The sequence below is a fragment of the Chiloscyllium punctatum genome, chromosome 30, assembly GCF_047496795.1.
Source record: "Chiloscyllium punctatum isolate Juve2018m chromosome 30, sChiPun1.3, whole genome shotgun sequence".
Lineage (NCBI taxonomy): Eukaryota > Metazoa > Chordata > Chondrichthyes > Orectolobiformes > Hemiscylliidae > Chiloscyllium > Chiloscyllium punctatum.
In genome coordinates, this window is record NC_092768.1 from 43775459 (window position 1) to 43794819 (window position 19361).

Below are 19361 nucleotides of genomic sequence, written 5' to 3' on the forward strand. Positions count from 1 at the left end.
TGATGATCAAAATCAGACTTGTACTAAAGGACATAGCTGCTAGACTGGGTCTGCAGCAGGTAGTGAGGGAACCAACAAGAGGGAACATCATACTTGATTCCATCTTTCCAATCTGCCAGCTGCAGGTGCAAATGTCCATGACAGTCTCAGTGAGAAGACCATCGCACTGTCCTTGTGGAGGCAAAGTCCCACAGTCACATTGGGAATAACCTCCATCATATTGTGTGGCACTATCACTGTGCTAAATGGAACAGACTTGGATCAGATCTAGCAGCTCAAGCCTGGATATACAGGAGGCACTGTGGGCCACCAACAGCAGCAGAACCATACTCCAGCACAATCTGTAACCTCATAGTCTGGCATAGCCCCCACTGAACCATTAACACCAAGTCAGGGGATCAACCCTGGTTCAATGGGGAGTGCAGGAGGGCATGCCAGGAGCAGCACCAGACGTACCTGAAGATGAGGTGCCAACCTGGTGAAGCCACCAAACAGGATGACTTGCATGTCAAATAACATAAGCAACAAGTGATAGACACTCAGTTACGGCAGTGTTTGCTATCTACAGAAATTCATCAAAGATCCTTCAACAGTGCCTTCCAAATCCACAACCACCTCCATCTGGAAGGTCAAGGTCAGCAGATATATGGGAACACCACCACCTTCATGTTCCCCTCCAAGCCACTCACCATCCTGACTCGGAAATATATCACCATTACTTCACTATTGCTGGTCAAAATCCTGGATTTCCCTCCCTCATGGCATTGTGGCTCAACCCACAGGAGGGAGACTGCAGCAGTTCAAGAAGGCAGATCACCACCACCTTCTCAAGGGCAACTAGGGACGGGTAATAAATGCTGGCCAGTCAGAGACACCCACATCCCACAAAAACAGAATCAATACAAAAACTGGGGGGAGGTGTGATACATGGTTATTGTCTCTGGAGAAGGAATCCAGTGACCAAAGTATCATTCCAGAATGAGAAGCCTCTTTCTCCTCCAGGGAGTTGTTCAATGTTCACACCTGGATGTGACAGGACAGCAGAGCTTTGATCTTATCTATCGGTTGTGGAATCACTAAGTTCTGACTCTGCTCCCTCTGCTGTTTACTGCACAATCAGTCCTGATCTGTCACTTCACTGACCAACACCATCACTTACAAGTTCCCCTCCAAGCCACACACCATCCTGAGTTGGAAGTATATTGCACTTGGTTCACTGTCACTGGGTCAAAATCCTGGAATTCCCTCCCACCACCACATGAACTGCTGCTGTTCAGGAAGGTAGCTCACCCCCACCTTCTCAAGGACAGTTAGGGACGGGAAATAAATTCCAGCAGCCAGTGATTCCCACATCCCTCCAGTGAATAAAAAAGACATCACTTTTCATCTCTCCCTGGTCCTGCTCCTGCGATCCCTCCCACATTCCTCATTGAACTGGGATTGGTCCCCTGGCTTGGTGGTAATGAGAGACTGGGGGTTGGGTTGAGCCATGAGGTGACAGTTTGTATTGGATGGCAGTTCCGCTGGTGTTGATGACCTCATGGACACACAGTCTTCATCTGCTCGACCTGTTCAAATCCTACAGAAGGGGAGGGAGGGGGTGTGCCATGAGGTTTAACGGGGAAATGTGTTCCCATATGATGGTTATTGGTAGGAGCAGAGTGCAGAGAATGGGCTGTAACCACCCCACCCCCACACTGGGTTCTCTGTACCTGACTCTCACCATCAATCCCCCCTTCCCCCCCCCCTCACACTGGGTTCTCTGTACCTGACTCTCACCATCAATCCCCCTCCCCCCGCCAATACTGGGTTGTCTGTTTCTGACTCTCACCATCAATCCCACCCCCACCCCTCACCCCCACAGTTTGCTCTCTCGAGCCGACTCTTCCCACCAAACCCCATATCGGATTCTCTATGATGATGTGACTCTGTAATAACTCCTTTCCACAATAGCGCACAGGCCAACCTGACTCTCTGTAATTAATCCACTCCATGTTCCCTCACATTACACTCTCTGTCAGGTTTAGCTCATTGATCACTGACTGGGTGAAGAATCTCTCTCACTGTAACTGTGTCCTCCTGTTCTGAATCTCTCGGTTTAGTTTAAAACCAATCTAAAATTTCCATTTTCCAGACTGTTTAATGTTTTATAAATCCCATGAAGTGCTTCCTTCCCTGGTAGAATAGCCCAATTCTCCTTTTCACATGACCCAGAACCTTGACCCTGGAGTTGAGCCTAGTTGTTTCTCTCTCTGCACTCTCCCCTTCCACACTCCCCCCACCCCCAGGGTCTGACTGTCTCCCCTGTGACTGTGTCCTGAATTAGACTCAGTCCCAGGAAGAACACCAGTGTCCATGGGATTCCCAGCCAGCCCAGAGTTAGCAGTGACTGATACTGACCTGTGACCCATGACCCAGGGTGGCACCATGCCTCAGTGGTTAGCACTTCTGCCTCACAGCACCAGGGACCTGAGTTTGATTCCAGCCTTGGGTGACTGTCTGTGTGGAGTTTCCCTGAGTCTGCATGGGGTTCCTCCGGGTGCTCCAGTTTCCTGCCACAGTCGAACAGGTGCACCCTGGGTGGATTGGTCATGCTCAATTGCCCACAGTGTCCAGGGATGTGGAATAGCTATGGAACATGCAGGGTTACGGGATGGAATAGAGGGATAGGTCTGGGTGGGAAAATCTTGAGAGGGTTGGTGTCGACTCAATGGGATGAATGGCCTGTTTCCACACTGTAGGGATTCTGTGATTCGTGAATGGCCTTTAATCTCCCAGTTCCCAGAGAGAGAATGGAAAGCTGAATTCTGTACTCATCGGGAAAGACTCAGGGAAAACACAGGGAGGGAAAGGAAAGGATCACAACATTCTGGGAATACACTGTCCCTGTTCCAATCAGGAACTGGGAATTAAACACTCTGAGGGGAAACAGCTTCTGTTTACAAACTGGAAAAACCAGTAATACAACAATCTTTGGAGACTGCACCCTATTTGTTGAGAAATTTGATCCATTGTTTGATGTGAAGCTGCAGAAGCAGAAAAATGGAACAAGTGCAAAGTGATGACTCGGTCCCAGTGACGGGGAAGCTCCAGCACAGTCAGGCTGAGGTTCAGGCTCTGAGCCAGTAAGGCTGGGGCTGAGAAGAGGCCTCCCCCACCAGCTCAAAGAGCATCTGGACAGCACTAGGACCCTGGGATCCCCCTCTTACAGTAAACATATGGCTCAGTCCTTCCAACTGGGGGAGGTGACGGTACATCGGGATAGTCCCTTTATATTTTACAATATACACATCACGTTAATCAGACAGCTCACTCAATGGGTTTTATAAGGTCATCAATCTCTTCCTGTGGTGTGGTGGGACGGCTGCAGACAAAGACCCTGCTTCATTCAGCATCTATGGGACTTGAAATCCCTTTCCATGAAATGCCCCACTCTGGGTCTCACGTATTATTGGTGAATGAGGGTTGGCTCTGAAAGGGTTAATGCTGAGGAGTACATTAAGCACTGCCCAATATGATGATGTCACATGGACTTGGGTGAAGAGATCAGATGTGGATGTTGAAGGGGTGAGACCCAGCATGGATAGCTCCCTTATCGTCTTTAAAACAATGTTCCCCCCCCACCCCCCACGCCAGTGTATCCTGGACCGAGCTGTTACCATGAAGTAAACTCAGTCCTGTTTAAAACAAGAGCCTGTTCTCATTAGCTTCTCATATGGTTTTCCTCAACTAACCACTTGACCAACCAGGTCCTGGAGATTCCAACCAGGAAAGAGGATGGTCATATTTAATCTCTCAGATGGAACTGGAGGAGCTATGGGGAATATCCATCTTACCCTACGTGTCTGAAAGGTCAATGGTTCATGGTGTCAATTCCTTCAAACAGCCCTGTAAGTGTTCTTGAAGAGCTCTAGGTTAATGAGGTCTGGGTACCACTCTGTGATAGACTGGAATTTTACCTTCCTAACATCTCAATCATTGCACAATGAAGGACCAACACCATCCAGATAATGAACCATCACTGGATATCTTTATCTAACACTGTATCTATATCTGTTTGTGTATGTCCATCAGTATGTTGTGTGTGGGTGCAAACATTTGTCTCTGCCTTTGTACTTATCCCCATCCGTGTATATCTTTCTACACTCCTGAGTGAGCTGTGTATGAGTGCACACTGACACATCTAACACTGACCTATATCTGTCCACCTCCCTTTCATTATCTGCCTTTTCTCTCTCACTCTGTGCAATCCACCTACTGACAGGATCCTGCTCTCTGTCTGTGAAATGTGGATCATGTATTCAGACCACATTATGATCTGGAATCACTTTCCCCTGAGCTACCTGACACTGCCAATGGAGATCAGGTGGTTCAACAAGATCCTGACACTGAAGTCCATCGAAAAGCTGAGCTGCCAGCTATCGATGCTCTGACCATGAATCACGGTGACAATGTTCAGCTCATGGGGTTCCAGTGTCTGAGGATCCAATCCTGAAGATGGTCTTATCTGGGGAATTTCAGAGTGAACAGTCAGATTATAATGTCTGTTTAAAAGTGACTCTGACACAAAGCAACACAGATGTCTGTCATTGGGAACAAGTTGTTGAAGATGAGAAAGGGGGAGGGAAACCAGCCCTGAAGATCCCTTCGACTCTGAGAGCCATCACCTTGCTGACACTGGATGGAGACACTCCTGGGGAAAGTCTCACCTGAAGAATCAGGATTCTGACTCTGGTGGATCTGGGATCCACTGTTCAATTTGTGGAAGCACATTCCCAAGAAAAATATATCTCAATCATTCGATAAAAACCGGTTACAGATTCATAGAGATATACAGCACAGAAACAGACAGTTCGGTCCAACACATCCACGCTGACCAGTTATCTTGACATCATCCAGTCCCACTTACCAGCACCCGGCCCACATCCCTCCAAACCCTTCCTGTTCATTTAACCTTCCTGATGGCTTTTAAATGCAATTGTACCAGCCTCCACCACTTCCTCTGGCAGCTCATTCCATACACGTAACATACTCCATGTGAAAACGTTGCCCTTGAGATCTCTTTTATATCTTTCCCCTCTCACCCTAAACCTATGCCCTCTAGTTCTGGACTCCTCTAGCCCATGTCTATTTATCCTATCCATGCCCCTCATAATTTTGTAAACCTCTATAAGGTCACCCCACAGCCTCCAACGCTCCAGGGAAAACAGCCCCAACCTGTTCAGCCTCTCCCTATAGCTCAAGTCCTCCAACCCTGGTCCCATCCTTATACATCTTTTCTGAAGCCTTTCAAGTTTCACAACATCTTTCTGAAAGGACGGAGACCATCATTGTATGTAATATTGAAAAAGTGGCCTGACCAATGTCCTGTACAGCTGCAACATGACCTCCCAACCCCTGTACTCAATATTCTGACCAATAAAGGAAAGCATACCAAACGCCTTCTGTATCCTATCTACCTGTAACTCTACTTTCAAGAAGCTATGAACCTGCACTCCAAGGTCTCTTTGTTCAGCAACACTCCCTGGGACCTTACCATTCAGTGTATACATCCTGCCGAGATTTGTTTTCCCAAAATGCAACACCTCACATTTATCCGAATTAAACTCCATCTGCTACTCCTCAGCCCTCTTTTTGTCGATTGTGTGGAAACCTCCCCATAACCCTTTCCTTTCACAGCTTATGGGACCATCTGTCCAATGATATGCTGGAAGAACATGACTTGGATTTTTGTGAACTCACTGTTCACCAGGTTTAACACCAAGCACGCCTTCTGAAGTTGATTAAATAATTCTGAGAGATACTCCAAATGATCCTTCTACATGTGTCTGAAAATGACAAGATCATCCAAGTACACCACACAATTGAACAATCCCAAAATGGCCTTCTTAGTTAGTCTACAAAAATTGGCATTTTTCGCATTAAAAGACATCACTTTGAACTGGTAAAGTCTGCTCGCTGTCATATAAGCCAAAATTGCCTTCACTCTTTCAGTTAAAGTCACCTGCCAGTATCCTCTGTGTAGTTCAAGCTGTGAAATGTAAGTTGGTTGTCCCACCTTCTCAATGTAATCGTTCAATCCTGGCATGGGATATTACTCTCTCGGAACAGTTAATTACTAATAGTTATTGCTTCAATTATTCTGTTATGTTTTTAATAGAGTTGGTATTTTGTTGTATTTTGACTACAGTGGGTGAATAAAGTGTGTTCTGCTTTAAATCCGGTAGTTTGACCAATCAAATTGCATCTGGAATGTAGCATCTCATGTTGAGCTTTAAAATAAGAAAAAGTCAGTGTCCAGACTATCTTCTGAATATTTTGAGGGGATTTGGTCGGGTTTATAACACAATCCCCTGGATGGTCTTGACTGTATGTCCTCAAGACAGTGTTTAAATCCGGGTGTTCCCCAACAGGAAACCCTGGATGAATCAGGACATACAGAACCTGCTAAAAACTAGGTGTGAGGCCTTCACATCAGGAGACCCACTTAAATATAAGGAATCCAGGTGTGACCTTCCCAGAGCCATGAAGACAGCCAAGGACCAAAACTGATCCAAACTAGAGACCCTGTCAGACTCCCGGCAACTATGGCAAAGACTGAATGACATCACAGGTTTGAAAAAGACACAGTGCAAGATAGCAGACGATGACACATCCCTCCCAGATCGTCTCAACACCTTCTGTGCTCGCTTTGGGCAGAATTTTGGAGGAGAGGTAACACCTATTCCAACAAGTCCTGATGACCCTTTCCCAATAGTCATTGCATCAGAGGTCAGATCAGTTTTCCTTTGTGTGAATCCAAGGAAAGCGATGGGACCAGACGGAGTACCAGGCCGTGCACTCAGAGCATGCACAGAGCAACTGACAGAGGTCTTCTCGGACATCTACAACCTCTCCCTGGAGCAGGCCACTGTCCCCTGCCTGTTTCAAGAGGGGGCCAACATCATCCCTGTGCCTGAGAAGGCTCATGCTGCCTGTCTCAATGATTACTGCCCACTGGCCCTAACTTCGGTGGGCATGAAGTGCTTTGAAAGGCTGGTCATGGCATTAATCAACTCCAGCCTCCCCACAATTCTCGACCCACTCCAATTTGCCTATCGGACCAACAGATCCACATCAGATGCCATATCACTTGCCCTTCACTCCTCCCTAGACCATCTTGACACCAAGAGCAGCTACGTAAGAATCCTACTCGTTGACTACAGTTCAGGCTTCAACACTATCATCCCCTCGAGACTGATGACTAAACTTAGTGATTTCAGACTGAGCTCCACTCTCTGCACCTGGATCCTCACTTTCCTGACCCACAGGCCACAATCAGTGAAGATTGGGAACAATATTTCATCCTCATTAACACTCAACACTGGAGTCCCCCAGGGGTCTACACTCAGCCCCCTACTGTACTCACTGTATACCCATCACTGCGTCACCAAATACCAGACTAATTCTATTTACAAGTCCGCTGATGACACCACCACAGTCGGCCGAATCTCAGATGGCAATGAAACAGACTACAGATGGGGAAGTGGAAGACCTGAAAAAATGGTGCACTGAGAACAACCGAGCTCTCAATGCTGGCAAAACCAAGGAACTCATTATTGACTGTCGGTGGGATGTTACTCATGCCCCCCCCCCCCCAAATCCCCCACAAACATTAACAGCATAGAGGTGGAACGAGTGGAGAGTGTCAAACCTCTGGGAGTGACCATCAACAACAAATTTTCATATCTTCATGTGGACACACTAGTTACAAATGCCCAACAACATCTTTTCTTCCTCAGACAGCTGAGGAAATTCGGCATGATTCACGTCTTTTATAGGTGTACTATTCAAGAGTATTCTGTCTGGATGTATCACTACCTGGTATGGCAGCTGTACCACTCAAGATCGGAGACGGTTACAGAGAGTGGTGAACTCAGCCCGGACAATCACAAAGGCCAACTTCCCATCTATAGAATCCACCTACCAGGCCCGCTGTCAAGGAAAGGCCGCCAGCATTCTCAAAGATCCATCCCACCCTGGCAATGTTTTTCTCCAACCTCCCCTCCAACCCCCTACCATTGGGGAGAAGGTAGAGAAGCCTGCACACAGGGATCTGCTGGTTACTAAACAGTTTCTACCCTATTGTTGTTCGAAATCTGAATGGACTCACAAACTCTTAACATTCGCCTGTCACTGTTTTTTTTTGTTTTTGTCGCAGTTTAACTATTATTGACTTCTCTATGCTACTTAACTCTGTGGTCTGTCTGTATTGCTCACAAGACAAAGCTTTTTACTGTGCCTCGGAACACGTGACAATAAATTCAATTCAATTTAAAGTTTGATGTCATTGTTCTAATGCTCCCCCATTTCTGGATGGTACACAATTAATTTAAATTATTTGGACTTCTGAGCTCTTTATAATTTCCTTGAATAAGTTTGATGGAAAATTTGATCCTTTCCAATTGCATTCCGACAGGTTGTCTGTCATGATGGAAAAAAAATGGAGTAATTCTTCTACACTCCTTTCAGCCATGCTATCTCATTCTGGAATGGCCTCTGGAAATCTCAGAGACACATCCAATATTGTCAACAAATACCGATCCCCACATTTTGTTTTAGGGTTGGGTCTGATGCACTAATCAAAACTTCTGTAAAAGATTCATCAAATGCTGGAATAGGTATTAAAGGTGTTAGTTTTATTAATAAATGAATTTTCCAATTGTGTGACATGTCTGACATGTCTGGCAAAATGCAATGACATCTTTCTGCAGTCCAGGTCAAGAAAAATAGACTTCTATTTTTGCTTGAGTTTTACTTATTCCCAAATGACCTCCTACTGGTAACTCTCATGGTGCTACCTACAACATCTCCTTTATATCACACACCAGTAATACAACTTGATGAGCTTCTGCCCATTTTTCACCCACTTGAACATGTGGTGGTCTCCATTTCCTCATCAATACTTCGTTTTTAAGATAGTGACTTGTGGGATATGCGCACATTTGCCTTTTTGGTTCAACTGTTTTATCTTTCCACCTTTCAATTGTAACTTAGCGAACTTCTCTGAAGTAGAAAATGCTCGCTTTGTTATTCAACTGTACTTGCTTTTTCTCAACAACTTGAACAAATATAGTTTCTGATAATTGAATTTTAACTTCCTTATCTTTTCTCTTTGATCTCTCCCTCTGTTCTACCTGTGGTTTTGTGACCTTGTTATCACACATTCAGGAAAGATCCCAGGATAAACTGTTCTGGAACCGAGAATTTCTCTTACTCCTCCCATCATTTTTCAGCCGACTCTCTAACTTAGCCTTACAAGGAAGAACACTCTATTTCACACCATGAACTCCATCTATTCTAGCAATACTCTTTCTAATTACACATCTCCTTATCTCTCCCTAACAAAGATTGATGTGCTTTCATATCTCTGAAAATCTTAATTTTTTTCCCACTCCTCTTGGTAAACATGAGGAAACTTTCCTCACACAAGTGTTGCAAAGTTGAGGAGAATACTTGTGGATTGGAAGGCAGAAAGTTAGAATTTGGAGTTTGTAAAATGCTAAGGGTGGATGGGGGAATGCATTGCATGGTCCCTTTAAAAGATCGTGTGCTTTATCCATGCTGAGAGATTTAAAATGTATGTCCGTAAGCAGGAGCTTGAAAGTTTGCAAGTACACAGACAGCACTCAAACTAACACATTACATGGAAAGACCATGCAGTTGGCAGGCTAACCGCCAGGTTTTCTTTCAATACAACAGGCTTTTGAATTTAGCCAATTAATTTGAGCAGCAACTTAGATACCAAAAATCTATTAAATTTAAGGCTGATGATTTTAACAACAGAAGACCAATCCTATTGTGTGAAATATTGATATGTCATCAGGGGGGTAAAGGAAGGGGGCAGTTGGATAAAGACCCCAGAGCTAACTGCCCTCCAGCAGAGCCAACAGCCCTCAGCTCTCAGGAGAGAATCGCTGGCTCTCACAGCCTCATCTATGTCTTAGAGAAACCACCATCAAAATTAAAATGGTACAGCTCGTTAATATTCCCGACTGAAGAATTGTTGGAGAAGGCACAGAACATTCCAGAAGACATGGCTGTAAGTTTGAAAGACTAAATTTTTTTTTTGTGTTTAAGTGGGACTGGTCTTTATTGGAACAGCATATCATTAGAATCTTGCTGTAATTGGGCACAATTATAAGTTAATCAGGATTTATTATGCTTGTTAATACTTTAGTTAATTTACTCACTGTTCGAGTGAGGTAAATAGATGGTGACGAGTTGATTTTAAAGTGAGTGTCAGGGATTTATTTTATTGAACCACTTGAAGTTGCTGAGAAGCAGGATACACCACTCTGCACACCCCCCTTTTACAGATTATGAGGTGAGGGGCTCCTCTTTGGGCATTTCGGTTTAGTTCACAGGGCGGGGGTCTCAACCTCCACTTTATAACAGAAGGAAATTCTTCGCAGTTGAAACTCTCTGCTCTTCATCATGAGTTACCAGTACTTCACAAAGTGGTATTATTGAACTCCAACGAAGTCGTCTCTCCAAGACTGTGATCTGTGTCTGATTTATTTTCATGGTCTTATCCACTTCGCAATGTTACTTTGATTTTTTCAAACTTTGACCAAGTTCTTCCGTTAGATTTTGAAATTGTTTTCTGTCAGCTTCTGGTACAAGTTCATATGAACATGAGATGGCTGTTTTTAGAATCATCGATTCATAGACTCCCTACAGGAAGGGGACAGGCCATTTGGCCCAACAAGTCCACCCTGACCCACCGAAGGGTATCCCACAAAGAGCCCACACCCTGTGTCCTGCCAACGGGAGAACGGTCAGTTTTCCCTGTGTCTGTTTCACAGCGAGTAACCCAACCTGTCTGTGTCTGATCTCCCTGGGAACTGGTGACAGGAACCTGTTCATCTCTTTATTGGGTTTTTTACTGAGACTGGGACTGAGACTGGTTCGGCAGCTTCAAGTTCAGCAAATGATCAAATTACTTTGTTGATGGGGAAATGGCATCATGGGTAGGAAAGAATGTTTAGTTTGTTAATTTTTCAGTTTGTGAACAGCAGATATTTTCCAATCACTTTTTATTCCCAATCCCTGATTGGAATAGGGAGAGTGGATTCCCAGAATGTTGCTGATCCTTCTCTCCATCTCCCTGTGTTTTTCCCGGGTCTCTCCCGGTAAGTACAGAATTCAGCGTTCCATTCTCTCTCTCTGTGTCTGGGGTGAATGTGAATCTCTTGGGGAGAGTTTGAAATGGGGGATGTTTGATCAGCCGCCTGTTATACAGCCAGCCTGATCTTTTACACATTGAAGGCAGCACAGTCTGGGAGACTCTTGATGGGATTTGTGTCCAGGTCTCCTGACAGCAGGATGTAGAAACCCCGAGATCAGAGAAGCTCCGAGCAAATGGGAAATGGTTCCAATGGAGAATTTTAATTTTCACATCGATTGGGAGAAGCCAAACAGCTTCATCATTCCTGGTCTAAAGTCTTGTAAACACTGCGGGGAGGAGAAAGAGACTCCATGTTTAACCCAGCCCAGGCTCAGCTGAGATGCCTTCATGGTTGAATAGGCCGGGTTATTCCAGACACCAACATCCTACTGGCCGTGTCTAAAGGGTTGATTAAAAAGCTCAGTGAAGGACAGTGAGGTTCCTGCTCTGGATTGTTTGACAGAGAGACTGTTCACACAGTGACTGTCCCCCATGGTCTCACACTTCATCCACCCAAATATTCCTGTTTCTCTTCATTTCAATCCAGATTCATTCACACCACATCGTTCCTGGTTATGGTGATAAATCTGCCCTTGAGTTATCATTAATTCCTCAGTCCAGATGGACCATGGCCAAAATCCTGCTTCAAGTTTTCCTGGGATATTGTTCCAGGTTAGTGATACACGAGGTGTGTCCCAGGTTCCTGTTCCAGGTTCATGATTTTCTGTTTAACATTCCAATCCCTGGATTATGGTGCCAATCTCTTCCCTGTGTCCCATACTGACTCCATCGAGTATCTGAGTGACCCTGATTCTGTGTTTACTCCCTGTTCTGAGAGGCTGCAGCAGCTAATTCTGACCCAGTTGAATCTGATTCTGCTGATTATATCAGACAGGATTCTGACAGTGTTATAATTTGGTGGGTTATTGGAGATTGTCACTGTGTGAATGGGCCTCACTTTGACCACCTGGAAGTGTGTGGAATTGTTTTCAGCCTGACCTTTACAGATATAACATGTTGAGAGTGAATTTGAGGGCAGTCTCTGATGTGATTCTGGTTTTGTAGCCCAGGTACATTAAAACTAATGTTGTTTTCAAAATATCATACAAGGACTATAACAAACTACATTGGACAAACAGGCCGAAAACTAGCCACCAGGATACATGACCACCAACGAGCCACAAAAAGACATGACCTTCTCTCACTAGTGTCCTCACATACGACTGATGAAACTCTGGAAATGAACCATCCAGCTCAGCGAGCAAACCTACATCCAAAACCTCAACCTGAGCTGCAAATCTTCTCAAAACACGCTAATCTCACTCATTCAATCGATATTCAGTCAGTGAGAATGTGAGTGTGTGCAGTGGGTTTACTGATCGATATTAGACCTAGCCTGGGTCAATCAATCAATCAAAGGAAGATCAGACAGGGAACAAGATGTGTCATTAAGTGCGTATGCGTGTGTGGGTATCCAATCAGTTCCATTCCCCACAGTGCCCTGTCCTCCCAGTACTGGAGACTCCTCCACACTCACACTGTCCCCTCAGTTCTACATTCCCCTCTCTCTGATTCTTACCTCTCCACGGCCTTTTCCAGACCATTATTCCAAATATTGCAGCCATTGCAGAGACTAATCCAATCAAAAGTACATGATAGGAACGTTCCACACTGTTTTGTCGGATTTCTGAAACACAATATAATAAATCAGCATTGCCTCTGTTCCCATTTCCAGTCCCAGTTCTGTATTGATTGGGACAATTGGGACAATTGTAACAGATCCCACCCATTGGGAACTGATGGGATTAGTTGACACATTGTATTGACCTCGCCCAAATTCACTCTCCAAATGCTTGTTCCTTCATCAATCACACACACACACACACATACACACACTCCAGTCCCTTACCCCACTGATAGAGCTGGGCCTCTGCCAGGCTGCTGTGTTCAATTTGACAGGAATATTGATCCTCATCCCCAGCATTGATCTCAATCTCTTTCTGGATCTGATGGGTCCCATCATGGTTCGGTCGAACCCCTGAGGATTGGGTCTCAGTCTTAACCTCTCCATTCCTTAGCCAGGTCACCTCGATGTCTTCAGGATCAAACCCAGTGACCAGGCAGGAGAGAGTGAGAGGCTTGTCCTGACCATTGGGCTCCCTCCTGGAGATGAACACTTCAGGCTGGACTGTGATGGGAAAGGGTGAAACCACAAACAATAGACAGAATGGAATGGAATGGGAGAATGGTTTCATAGATCAGTGAGGTTAGATCAGAACATGGAACAAAACTGAAATACATACCTTTCCTTCTGAAATATTCCTTTCCAACTTCCAGATATCTCTTTAAATATTCAACACATTCTTCTTCCAGGTGTCTTTTCCAGTCATTGTTCCAGGAATCATCAGAATCCCATTTCTCTTTAGTCATCACTGCAATGGGATTGGGTGTGATCCATCTCATTCTGTCTGGGTCTAAACTGATAAAGTCCTTTCCATCAAATCCAAATCTCATCGATCTCTTAATGCTGCCGTCATCACTGACCTCAACAGTAGTTATCTGTTGAAAAATGTGAATTCCTGTTGGTGATCAAACAGTCATAGATAATTAATAATAAATTTTACCAGAGGAACAATCTGATCAAAGGTGAATGGGGATCCTGTATCAGGCCCAGGGAGAGGGGGTTACACACGGTGCTGATCCCCAGGGCCTGTGCTGTCACAGGGTCCCAGACTCAGGCAGCACTGCCCCTTTCTCCAGTGGCTGCTTCACACCTCAACCTGGAGCAGGTAAGGACGGGTTCTCCGATCCTGGTCAGAATTCCGGCGCTCACATTCCCACTGTCTAGGAATGACAGGCCCATTCCATGTGGTCATGTGTTTCGATCACAGGCTGCACTCTGGGGCTATAGTCTGTGACTATCCGTGACCACTCTGTCAGCCTCCCACAGGCACTGACCCACGATCGGACTCGGTATATTATTTATAAGGACACTTTCTCTGCATGGGGCTGTGAAATCTGAGCGTGGTGGAACTGAGATGAAGGTAGAATATAGAATATAAATATTACTGCGCAGTACAGGCCCTTCGGCCCTCGATGTCGTGCCAATCTGTGAAACCAATCTGAAGCCCATCTAACCAACACAATTCCATTCTCGTGCATATGTCTCTCCCTTGACCATTTAAATGCGCTTAAAGTTGGCAAGTCTATTACTATTGCAGGCAGTGTGTTCCACACCCCTACTACTCTCTGAGTAAAGAAACTACCTATGATATCCATCCTATATTTGTCACCCCTTCTGCTAGCCATCACCATCTGAGGAAAAAGGCTCTCATTGTCCACTCTACTTCACTCTCTGATTGCTTGTATGTCTCAATTAAGTCGCCTGTCAACCCTCTTCTCTCCAATGAAAACAGCCTCAGTTCCCTCAGCCTTTCCTTGTTAGACCTTCCCTCCATAACAAGCAACATCCGAGTAAATTTTCTCTGAACCCTTTCCAAAGTTTCCACATCCTTCCTATAATGCGGTGACCAGAATTGTACACAATCCTCCAACTGCGGCCACACCAGAGTTTTGTACAGCTGCAGCCACTTCACGGTTCCAAAACTCAATCCCGCTACTAATAAAAGCTAGCACACTGTATGCCTTCTTAACAACCTTATCCAACCTGGGTGGCAACTTTCAGGGGTCTATGCACATGGATACCGAGATCTGGCTGCTCGTCTATATTACCAAGAATCCTTCCATTTGCCCAGTACTCTGCATTCCTGCTGCTCCTTCCAAAGTGAATCACCTCACACATTTCCGCATTAAACTCCATTTGCCACCTCTCAGCCCAGCCCTGCATCTTATCTATGTCCCTCTGTAACCTGCAACATCCTTCTGCACTATCCACAACTCTACCGATGAGTGTAATCCACATATTTACTAACCCATCCTTCTATGCCCTCATCCAGGTCATTTATTAAAATAACAAACAGTAGTGGACTCAAAACAGATCCTTGCTGTAACTGAACTCTAGGATGAACATTTCCCATCAACCACCACCCTCTGTCTTCTTTAGCTGGCCAATTTCTGTTCCAAATTGCTAAATCACCCTCAATTCTATGCCACCAGATTTGTGCAATAACATACAGTGGGGAACCGTATCAAACACCTTACTGAAATCCATATCCACCACATCAACCACTTTATTCTCATCCACCTGTTTGGTTACTTTCTCAAAGAACTCAATAAGGTTTGTGAGGCACAAACTACCCTTCACAAAACCGTGTTGAATATCCCCAATCAACTTATTCCTTTCTAGATAATTATCTCTTATAACACTTTCCAACACTTTACCCACAACCAAAGTAAGGCTCACTGGTCTATAATTACCAGGGTTGTCTCTGTTCCCCTTCGAGAACAAGGGGGCAACATTTGCTATTCTCCAGTCTTCTGGCACTATTCCTGTAGACAATGATGACATAAAGATCAAAGCCAAAGGCTCGGCGATCTCCTCCCTGGCTTCCCAGAGAATCCTACGATAAATCCTATCTCACCCGGGAAGGTAATAGAGTTTTACACTTTCCAGAATTACAGCACCTCCTCCTTGTGATCCTCAATCCCATCTAGACTAGTCGCCTTTATCTCAGTATTCTCCTCGACAACATTGTCTTTTTCTTGTGTAAATACTGACGAAAAATATTCTTTTAGCACTTTCCCTATCTCTTCTGATTCCACACACAGCTTCCCATTACTGTCCTTGATTGGCCCTGATCTTACTTGAGTGTCATTCTTTTATTCCTGATATACTGATTGAAAACTTTAGGGTTTTCTGGGATCCTATCTGCCAATGACTTCTCATGGCCCCTCCTGGGTTTCCTTAACTCTTTCTGTAGGTCTTTCCTGGCTAACTTGTAATTCTCAACTGCCCTAACTGAGCCTTCATTTCTCATTCTAACATAAGCCTTCTTCTTCTTCTTCTTGCCAAGAGATTCAACTTCCTCTGTAAACCACGGCTCTTGCGTTCAACAAGTTCCTCCCTGCCTGGCAGGTACATACTTACCAAGGACCCTCAGTAGCTGTTCCTTGAATATTTCAATTGTGCCCAACCCCTGCAGTTTCCTTCCCTATCTTTTGCATCCAAAATCTTGCCTAATTGCATTGTTATTGCACTTTCCCCAGCTATAACTCTTGCCCTTTGGTGTGTACATATCCCTTTCCATCACTAAAGTAAACATAACTGAATTTTGGCCACTATCATCTGGCTGGGTTCATTACCCAGTACCAAATCTAATGTGGCTACGCCCCTTGTTGCCCTGTTGACATAATGTGTCAGGAAGCCCTCTTGCACACATTGGACACAAAATGACCCATTTAAAGTGCTTGAACCGTCGTATTCCAAGCCAATATTTGGAAAGTTAAATGTCCCCATAACAACTACCCTGTCAGACTCGCTCCTATTGAGTATCATTATCCTTTCCTCTACATCTCTGGAACTATCCAGAGGCCTATAGAAAACTTCCAACAGTGTAACCACTCCTCAGTACTACCTCAGTCGATGGGTCTTCAAATGTCCTTTCTGCAACCGCAATACTGTCCTTGACTAACAATGCCACACTTGCCCCTCTTTACCATCTTCACTGTTCTTAATGAAACATCAAAATCCCGGAACCTGCAACAACCATTCCGGTCCCTGCTCTAGCCATGTCTCTGAAATGGCCACAACATCGAAATCCCAGGTACCAACCCATGCTGCAAGGTCACCCACCTTATTCCACATGATCCTGGTATTGAAGTAGTCACACTTCTTGCTTGCTGATGCCCTCTTCAAACCTTAGTTCAGATCTCACCAGTCTCAAACTCCTCTATACTCGAACTACAATTTGAGTTCATATCCCCCTCCTGAATTAGTTTAAACCCTCCCAAAGAGCATTAGCAAATTCCCCCCACCCATGATATTGGTGTCCCTCTGGTTCAGGTGAAGAGAATCCTGTTTGTAGAGGTCCCACCTACCCCAGAAGGAACCCCAATTATCCAGGTGTCGGAAACCCTCCCTCCTGCACCATCCTTGTAGCCATGTGTTCAACTCCTCTCTCTCTCCCTATTTCTCACCTCACTAGTACGTGGCACAGGCAACTAACCAGAGATAACAGGTCTGCACCCTAACTCCCTTTCTTCCTTAAATTCCCATCTCTCTCCCTACCTATGTCATTGGTGCCTATGTGGACCACAACTTGGGGATGCTCCACCTCGTCCTCAAGGATTGGAATGTTAAACAGAAAATCATGAACCTGGAACAGGAACCTGGGACACACCTCGTGTATCACTAACCTGGAACAATATCCCAGGAAAACTTGAAGCAGGATTTTGGCCATGGTCCATCTGGACTGAGGAATTAATGATAACTCAAGGGCAGATTTATCACCATAACCAGGAACGATGTGGTGTGAATGAATCTGGATTGAAATGAAGAGAAACAGGAATATTTGGGAGGGTGAAGTGTGAGACCATGGGGGACAGTCACTGTGTGAACAGTCTCTCTGTCAAACAATCCAGAGCAGGAACCTCACTGTCCTTCACTGAGCTTTTTAATCAGCCCTTTAGACACGGCCAGTAGGATGTTGGTGTCTGGAATAACCCGGCCTATTCAACCATGAAGGCATCACAGCTAAGCCTGGGCTGGGTTAAACATGGAGTCTCTTTCTCCTCCCCGCAGTGTTTACAAGACTTTAGACCAGGAATGATGAAGCTGTTTGGCTTCTCCCAATCGATGTGAAAATTAAAATTCTCCATTGGAACCATTTCCCATTTGCTCGGAGCTTCTCTGATCTCGGGGTTTCTACATCCTGCTGTCAGGAGACCTGGACACAAATCCCATCAAGAGTCTCCCAGACTGTGCTGCCTTCAATGTGTAAAAGATCAGGCTGGCTGTATAACAGGCAGCTGATCAAACATCCCCCATTTCAAACTCTCCCCAAGAGATTCACATTCACCCCAGACACAGAGAGAGAGAATGGAACGCTGAATACTGTACTTACCAGGAGAGACACAGGAAAAACACAGGGAGATTGGGAGAAGGATCAGCAACATTCTGGGAATCCACTCTCCCTATTCCAATCAGGGATTGGGAATAAAAGAGTGATTGGAAAATATCTGCTGTTCACAAACTGAAAAATTAACAAAATAAACATTCTTTCCTACCCATGATGCCATTTCCCCATCAACAAAGTAATTTGATCATTTGCTGAACTTGAAGCTGCCGAACCAGTCTCAGTCCCAGTCTCAGTAAAAAAAACAATAAAGAGATGAACAGATTCCTGTCACCAGTTCCCAGGGAGGTCAGACACAGACAGGTTGAGTTACTCGCTGTGAAACAGACACAGGGAAAACTGACCTTTCTCCCGTTGGCAGGACACAGGGTGTGGGCTCTTTGTGGGATACCCTTCGGTGGGTCAGGGTGGACTTGTTGGGCCAAATGGCCTGTCCCCATCCTGTAGGGAGTCGATGAATCGATGATTCTAAAAACAGCCGTCTCATGTTCATATGAACTTGTACCAGAAGCTGACAGAAAACAATTTCAAAATCTAACGGAAGAACTTGGTCAAGTTTGAAAAAATCAAAGTAACATTGCGAAGTGGATAAGACCATGAAAATAAATCAGACACATATCACAGTCTTGGAGAGACGACTTCGTTGGAGTTCAACAATTCACTTTGTGAAGTATTGGTAACTCATGATGAAGAGCAGAGAGTTAAAACTGCGAAGAATTTCCTTCTGTTATAAAGTGGAGGTTGAGACCCCCGCCCTGTGAACTAAACCGAAATGCCCAAAGAGGAGCCCCTCACCTCATAATCTGTAAAAGGGGGGTGTGCAGAGTGGTGTATCCTGCTTCTCAGCAACTTCAAGTGGTTCAATAAAATAAATCCCTGACACTCACTTTAAAATCAACTCGTCACCATCTATTTATCTCACTCGAACAGTGAGTAAATTAACTAAAGTATTAACAAGCAGAATAAATCCTGATTAACTTCTAATTGTGCCCAATTACAGCAAGATTCTAATGATATGCTGTTCCAATAAAGACCAGTCCCACTTATACATAAAAAAAATTTAGTCTTTCAAAATTACAGCCATGTCTTCTGGAATGTTCTGTGCTTCCTCCGACAAT

General features: G+C 44.9%; 2 protein-coding genes across 2 annotated transcripts in view; one reads left to right on the plus strand and one right to left on the minus strand.

Moving 5' to 3' along the window:
• Positions 1 to 19361, plus strand: part of LOC140455473 (class I histocompatibility antigen, F10 alpha chain-like) — a 73648-nt gene that overhangs the window by 15406 nt on the left and 38881 nt on the right. The window lies entirely within an intron of this gene.
• On the minus strand, positions 10151 to 17086 carry LOC140455587 (class I histocompatibility antigen, F10 alpha chain-like). Its single transcript, XM_072550504.1, has 5 exons — positions 17044 to 17086; positions 13513 to 13788; positions 13119 to 13397; positions 12789 to 12896; positions 10151 to 10161 (listed from the first exon to the last, which is right to left on the minus strand). The coding sequence occupies exons 1-5, from the start codon at positions 17084 to 17086 to the stop codon at positions 10151 to 10153; spliced, it is 717 nt and encodes a 238-aa protein (XP_072406605.1).

Bases quoted from the DNA above. Each gene is read 5' to 3' on its own strand.
- LOC140455587 (XM_072550504.1), bottom strand. From the start codon at position 17,086: ATGAACTCAAATTGTAGTTCGAGTATAGAGGAGTTTGAGACTG. The intron at 13,789-17,043 runs GTGAGATCTGAA...GATCACCAACAG, and splicing joins TATAGAGGAGTTTGAGACTG to GAATTCACATTTTTCAACAG. The intron at 13,398-13,512 runs GTATGTATTTCA...TTCCCATCACAG, and splicing joins GGAATATTTCAGAAGGAAAG to TCCAGCCTGAAGTGTTCATC.